We start from the raw sequence: 7,942 nt of genomic DNA, 5'->3' as shown, positions 1-7,942 counted from the left end.
AAATAAATCTAAACTAAAACATGACTGTGGACTAAAAGCAAATGTAGGTTCAGTAGTTTGACAAGCATGTCGGCTATAGAATACAAGTCGAGTGAAAATGAGGACTAATTCACAAGAATCGGTTTAAAAAATAAAAAATAAATAAAATACGAGAAATGAGTGGAAGTGAAGTGGGCTATACAATTTCCAAGGCATTCAACAGAAGCTTCGAATGCCTTGGAAACTAATATGGGGAAATTATTTTATGTTAAACATTTGTAGCCTATACTATAAACAAATAGTATGAATTCATGTTTTATTAATTATGGTATGATAACAATATAACACATAAAGATAAATAATTATTTGATAACATAACTATAGAACGCGTATTTATGAAAACGACATGTTTAATATGAATGTCTGTATGTTTTATTGCCAAAAACATCCCATCTGGAAATGTAGTTAATCATAAAATTACATATTTAAAATATCTTAAAATATGAGCATGCAAATTTGTATAGATATCACACGTCCTCCCTTTATTTAATATTGTATATCCGCGGACGTCCATTCTTATCCATATTTATTTATGTGTGACTAAGATTTCATTAAGGAATGTGCTATCGAGTGGGAATTCAAATTATTGCCTATTTTTTATAACATTAATATGGGAAAAAAACTCACCTTTTCCTTTTCAACAAAGCCAAGGAAAGAAGTCCGTTCAATTTCCACTGGCTGTCCTTGCCTGTCGTACAGAGCCAAAACGAAGTGGAAGAAGTTGGACTTCCGAAGGTTTGACGGCGGTTGCTTCTCGAAGTGCGCCCGGGCAAGACCCACTCCACTGCGGACAGACGTGTGAAGATGCGACGGTGTCAGAAAAGCAAATAAATACGGAGCCTAACACAATTTAATTTGGGCGTCATACTTTCGTATGGGCGTCATACTTAAAGTAAAATAAAAAAAAATTAACAAGAAACATACCGATATACCATGTTTTACTTAGTTGGATTTTCAATTTAGTCACTAAAGTAGTAGTATAGATTTTAAAGTAGGCTACTCCGTCGTAATTGTAATCGCTAATGTAAATAATGTGAACAATTTGTGTTCTGTTTTTGACCAGAAAACTATTTTCCTTCACACTTTGAGCATGGGTAGCATCCATCTCATTCAGTTGCCCCTTCTGCGGGCTACATAATACAATAATACAGTGGTATTATCATGATTATCGTTGTTTTGTTGTTGTTGTTAAGTATTTTCCTGGTTTAAGCTATTTCTATTTCGTTGTTTCTTCTTTTTTACATTAATACACCATGTAGTACAGCGGTCCGGAGGTAATCGTGCCAGTCTTCAGTTTTCAGCCTCACGAGCTTGGAAGTAGAACGAAAATTAAAAAACGCAATGCTACTATAATTTAGAACTTCCACGAAAACAAAAATCGTCAGTGAGCATAAGAACGTCACGTTACACGATCGCATCTCCATCTCCAATGTGCCTGCTTTGGCACCGAAGCGCACGGGCAGGCTAAGCGAAGAACAATCCTTGTTCCACGGGTGTCCTTGTGCGCGGAGGCGGGCACCAGCAGCCGCGGTGCTTACCTTTGGGCGGCCGTGTTTGCATCCAGCACCCCGGCTCCTTGCATCCATGTTCGCACCGCGTTCATCCCCGATCCGAGCGGCTCCTCTTTCATACTGCTCCCGCTCCTTTGAATGCTCTCCTGAATCCCGAACATGAAAACAGATTGTTTCAGACTTCCCTCGATATCCGTTTATGCTTTATTTCCCCGATTCCCTTTCTTCAGATCAGGGGTAAAAAAAAATGCTTCTTAACCACGTGCGGACGAAAGTGCGCTGTCTGCACGCAGGTGTCTGTTTTCTTACTTCCTTTTCTTGAATTAAAAAACAAAAACAAAATAAAACAAAAACAAAAACAAACTGTATCAAAGAAGCACGCGTATCAGTATCCAGGTTTCCGCACCAGGAAAGCGCGTTCCAGATTTTTTTTTTTTTCAAAACGTCAGTTTAACAGAACAGCGCAAAAAGCTCACTTGAGATTAGCCCACGTCCCTTCTGTATTAAGAGCCTTCGTAAAAAAAGGCTCAGATGTCAGTTTAAGAAACAATGGGATCAAGTATAGCTTCCAGACGGTGCGAGATCGTGTGTCATCATTCCCTGACAAGTTTTTTCTTCCTTAGTCTTTTTTTCCACCAAAGATCTTTGTGTAAAAAGCAAATGAATGAGAAATGGCAAATCAAGAAAAGGTGGGCCCTTGTGGCAGCATATCCCGTGTTATTCCCCTTGTTAAAATGGGAGTGATTTGTGTCCCTTCCCCAAGGAATCCGATTTGACTATCTCTGAGAGCTAAACACGAGCACATTAGCCCCAAAGGGAAGAGGGAGTGACTACTCGAGATGGCCGGCCCCCAAACACAGGCAAACCCGCACTCTGGCCAATAGCAGCTCCCATCGCCTCGTTAAGTATTCAAGCCCGTCCCAATCGCTTTAAACGGAGCATTTTTGCAGAAGTCGCTGAGCACCAACATGTTTCACGGCGCCAGATGTCAAGAGAGATAGCTCCGCATCCAGATAAATATCGCTGTGCATCAGAAGGAAATTTGATTCATTTTATTGATCAATTAGCCTGCTGCCATTCGGCCAGACACGTGCTGGTTACTGCACTATAGCGAGGCATTTCGAATCCATATCCCTGAGCAACGGTGAGCGTCAGCAACAGCACCTGCAATAAATGGGGTTCGACAATGGACAGACTCACTCTCAGAATAATTTGGACGAATAATTGTCGCCTAACTTTGCTCACCATTGTAATTTTTTTATGTCTGGTGTCAAATATAGACCTACTAGTGCTATTTGGGGATGGCCCACTGCGCACAGATTGCCAGTTAAAATATTCGTGCGTTCACCGATTCTGTAATATGTAAAATAATAATAATAATAATAATAATAACAATAATAATAATAATAATAATAATAATAATAATAATAATAATACTATTAAGCTACCTTTCAGATTCGTCACCTTTTACAAGGTTTAAAGTACGTTAAAATGTATTCAGATCAAGTAATCTAGGGAGGGTTAAATACATTTGCAACAGTCATATAGATTTATTTATCAGCAGCTTTAGATTTTAAAAAGATGACATATTACCATGGAAAAAATATATTTGGAGTTGTTGGGGTAGCATTTTCTGGACCGCATTTTTAGGGACATAAATCTCCATAGCAGACGCAGCCCTTTATAGATCTCATTTCCCTGCATTACCATACACTAACAATAAGCAAATGTCATGACACCGTAGCTAAATTAGACCAATTAAAAGCGATACTTAGGTTACTCTGCTATCCACACGTTTAGCCTATGTTATGTCTAGGCGAATTTAGACTTTTTTTTCCCACGCAACCATGGGCTATACGACGTCTCTCTCCGGTCTTACTGGCCAACTAACCGATTTAACCAGATTTAAAGCTTGTATGTGCTAATTTGCAGAGCAAACTTTCACTCTACGTTGAAATTTGCCCAGGCTTTAAAATCTTACTCTAGCAATTTTTCGGTTTCTTTCCTCCGTATACACACATTCACCTTCCGCTCTCACAGGCAAACATAATCCATCAAAATATGACAAACTTTTACTTTCTTGCTGCAACTAGGAACAGACCCCACTTTGTCTTTTTCGAAGTCCATTTACCTTTTTGAGTTCATGGAAATTGTTCAATTTGTTTACGGATATTAACAGTGTCTAAAAAAACAACCCCGAACTAGTTCCTAAAGTCTTTTTCGTTTAAATACAGAAGCGCTAACGTTAAATTAAAGGGAGCATAAAAAGAGTAATCAATTAAGCGGGGGGAAATGTTTACCACCAAATTAATGAGCGAGGAGTATGCTTTGGGGGATATTTTAATGCTTTGTTTGTGTAGAAATTGCTGAGATGCAATAGAAAAAAAATCCTCCTCGAAAACATTTTAGCCGTTAGTGCGACTGAGGAATGCGTTGCGCGAGGCTTTTGGAAAAGCTCCATTTACACAAGCCAGAGTTCTCGCTGCTTCGTTTAATTTAGACAAGCGTTTAGTTTAATTTATGAAGCACCGAGTTTAAAAAACAAACCCTTGCTCAAAATCGAATTTTAATGGACTTTTCCTATTAGATGTCCACACCACAGAAGGTGTCCAGTGACGAAAAGCAGCAAAAGCAACAATTAGCCAAATGATGACAATGTTAATGACCAACGGCTTTTTCCAGCTCCATCTTCTAGAGCACTAGAGTCTAAATGTGTCAAACGCCCCGAGGGATGATGGTCCATAAAGTGTACCCGTATAAAAACCTGAGCAACTGTCCGTTACATATACTTTTAGATTAATTAATTATGACTAAAACTAATGGATAATTATGTTACAAAGATGCAACACCTGCACATACTGTACGTTTATTTTGTCAGCGTTTTATGATGGTTCTAGCACATTCGACAAAAACAAGCCTATTTTAATGCATTCGCAATGCATAGGCTAACTCTTCTAACGTTTCGATGTTTATACAGATCGCCCGTGAGCAAAATAATACAGTTTCATTCATGGTCGTGAAATGACGATATGAAAATGCAAAACATGTAATGACAACTCTTCGAAGACTGGGTGGTGCTGTAACATGTGCTAAATTGCAGTAGGGAAAGACCAAAACTTATTCTGTTATGTTTGTGGAAATATGCGCAAGAGTAAAACAAAAAATGAAGACGGATACAGAATTTGATTACATTAATGTGCCGACTTACATCGAGCTTTACACGATAAAAGGAGGGAGTTATTTTAAAACAGTGCCAGCACAAGTGGTTAGCGATGAAGATGCGGATGGAGTGACACCTACCGAGAAGGTAAAGCTGACGGACAGACAGATGACAAAGTGGACAGACATGTGCGCACACACACCCAAACACACTTCCCAAGTTGTCCTTCAACACAGCTATTTGATTTTCCCTTGCTCTTCTAAAGAGCGCTGCCAGCCCCGGACTGACAGAGAAGCAGCCGCAGGGCCTAGCCCCCCTGGGCAAACAGTATTTATATCCGCTCCGCTCCACAAGCGATGGAGCGAACTATAAAAGGAATCCCAGAATTCAATAACAAAGATATTTACAGACAGCTAATGCCTGATGATTTTAAATGGTGAGCATGACAGAGCTAGGTTCATGGGTTGGGGGGGTTGTTTAAAAAGAGGTGTGTGTGGGGGGAGGTCATGGTGCTCTGGTTCGTCGTCCCAATCTGGGAGGATGGGGGGTTAAAAACAGAGAGGAGGGATGATGGCTCCGCTGGGCTCTGGGGCTACGGTTACCGCACGTTAGCGAGCCTCCAGCCGCGCACAGCTGAGCACACACTAATGAGCTGCGCTTGTGTTTTTTTCTGACTCTCCTCTCCGAAAGGTACTGCGATTAACATACAAGACGCTCCCGTGAGCTTTCCGTTCGGTGTCGCTGCGTGACTGCAGAATGACTTCTCCCACTGTAAAATGTGCAGTGTATGTACTTTATTACTCTTGTCCTCAGAGTTAACTGTTATGACATTAGTGAAACAGGTGGACATTTTTGATAACATATTTAGACGCTGTCATTTAATCCTGCGAATCCCTGTGATTTTGGCAAAGGCGTACACACACAATTAAACAGTCATACACGAACGTTTGCGGATACACTCATACACACGCGTAAGGACACAGCAGTGTATGCAAACACATCACACAAACATGTTGCGCATGCTGGCTTTAGGACAAAGTCTGTAGTTTAGTCAATAGTATGTGTTACCTCAAGGGAAGAGAGAGAGAGAGAGAGAGAGAGAGAGAGAGAGAGAGAGAGAGAGAGAGAGAGAGAGAGAGAGAGAGAGAGAGGGGAGACCTGAGCGAAATTGAAGGGGCACACATTTCTCCACCTGCTTGGGGTGTTTAAAAGTGATCAGGTGCAGGTACCAAATTGACACAGGAATTTTCCTGAATGAATCCACAAGTAAAGGGCACAGCTTCATAATACCAGTGATCTGTCTGTCAATATCTGTCAGCCGGTAGAGCATTGCACCTCACACATAACTGCTGTGAAGGACAAATGACTGGATGTTTGACATTACACAACAGTCCAGCCTGTTGACTTGATTTTTATGCTACTCTATGGAAATTTACAAAAGTATATACACTCAGTGTCCACTTTAATAGGTATACCAGTACACCAGCTCATCAATGCAAATATCGAATTAGGCAATCAATGCATAAAGGCACTAAGACAAGGTCAAGAGGTTCCATTGTTGTTCAGGCCAAACATCAGGATGTGGAAGTGATCTAACTGAATTTGACCATGGAACTGTTGTTGGTGCCAGACAGGGTGGTTTGAGTACCTCAGAAGCTGGTGATTTGGGATTTTGAAGCACTACAGTCTCTAAAGAGAATGGCGCAAAACAAAAATAAATAAGAAACATCCAGTGAACAGACATTTTGTGGGGAAAACACCTGAGAGAGGTCAGAGGAGAAGGGCCAGAGTGGTTCAAACTGACAGTAACTCAAATAACCACGCGTTACCACAGTTGTATGCACTGTAAAAAATAATGCACCATATCTACCCAATAGAATTAAGGCAAGAGATTACAAGTATTATTATTTAATAAATATAACAATATTATTGAATTGATATAACACGCAATAGTATGGATTCATCTGTTAACTTAGCTACCTTATTATAATGAGTAAATAGAGGTGTCATTTCTTCAGCGCAGAAACACATCGCTGAACACACGTCTAACTTTGAAGGGAAGTCCTACAGCAGCAGAAGACCTATAAGTCAAATAAATAAGTCTAATAAATTCCTAATAAAGTGGTCGCTAACATTAAACAAATGTCATGTACCTGATTCTTTTGTGGTCTGATATCTGCAGTCTGTCAATTATGAAGTATTATTAACGGTTATTTATTCGTAATGAATACGCCATGGGTTGTGAGAAATGTAAGGTTATAGTTTAGTAAAGTATAATAACTAGTTAATAGGCTATTATGTATTGGGCACAGCACTATAATAAAAAGCATCGAGCCGATAAATAGGCTATGCCTGTTGACTGCTCATATTTTCAGTGCCACAATTACTAAAGCTTAACATGTATATATCATTTTAATCAAGTATTACATTTACATTTTAATATAATACAACAATCGAGCAAGTGGCCAATCTTTTCTTCAAAATACGGTAGTTCGAAATATAGCCTACCGATTTGGTTGAGTTGTGGTTATAGATGTTGTTAATTCAGCTTCTGTGCTTATCGTTTGAATTTTCAAATGCCTAAAGAATCATACTTCATTACAGCCACGCAAAAAAAAACATCGATAACCCTCCAAAGCCACTGGTGTAGAATCAACCGATAGTCCATTTTTTTTTGTTTCACATAGGCTGATGGAAAGTTTTGAGTCCAGTGGATTTAAGTTCCTGGAGACTGCTTCGAGCCGTGATCTCACTCACATTGACGGCGTCTTAAGGCCATACAAGTCCTTCTGACACCTTTGTGTGGCAATAGCGCCATCTTGTGGTAAACTATGGTCTATTAAAAAATAGTACTGTACTTAAAATTCTTGCTACGGAAATCATGTTCAATTGTCTATGAATGTGTGTTAATATTATAGAAATATGTTGGTGGATTATAACGTTATGCAACTAGAAGTTAGACCTATGAATTAAGTCAAACCACTTAATGTTTGTATAAGGTTGTATGATATTCCTAATATTTTCTACAGTGTCAGTAGAGACTCGGAGGAGAGACTCTCGGGAGAGTAAGTCGCTCCTACACAAAATCTCCCAAATCCAGATGGTGGCTCCGTATAGTCAGAGACTACATTTCTAAATGATCCCAATTTACCAGTTGACAAAACATATCTTACCATGGCGTCTTTAGATTTTAAAAACATTTTAACATTGGAGACGTATTCTTAAATGAATG

At 39.5% G+C, this 7,942-nt stretch overlaps 1 protein-coding gene across 8 annotated transcripts in view; it reads right to left on the bottom strand.

Annotated features, from left to right (window-relative positions):
- The window catches only part of LOC133132607 (transcription factor COE1-A), a 156,223-nt gene extending 151,325 nt beyond the window's left edge, over positions 1-4,898 (bottom strand). For 6 of the 8 annotated variants that reach the window (XM_061248128.1, XM_061248132.1, XM_061248131.1 and 3 more), the window contains exons 1-3: positions 4,851-4,898; positions 1,578-1,696; positions 667-823 (exon numbers count right to left, since the gene is read on the bottom strand). In XM_061248128.1, coding sequence (XP_061104112.1) covers positions 667-823; positions 1,578-1,696; positions 4,851-4,898 — 324 coding nt within the window. Of the gene's footprint in view, positions 1-666; positions 824-1,577; positions 2,305-4,850 lie in introns of those variants that run through there. The other 2 variants (XM_061248130.1, XM_061248133.1) reach the window with 1 other exon arrangement.
- Between the last annotated feature and the right edge of the window lie 3,044 nt (positions 4,899-7,942).

This window comes from Conger conger, chromosome 7, assembly GCF_963514075.1.
Source record: "Conger conger chromosome 7, fConCon1.1, whole genome shotgun sequence".
Lineage (NCBI taxonomy): Eukaryota > Metazoa > Chordata > Actinopteri > Anguilliformes > Congridae > Conger > Conger conger.
The sequence above is the reverse complement of the archived record's forward strand: the minus strand, read 5'-3'. Positions and strand labels throughout refer to the sequence as shown.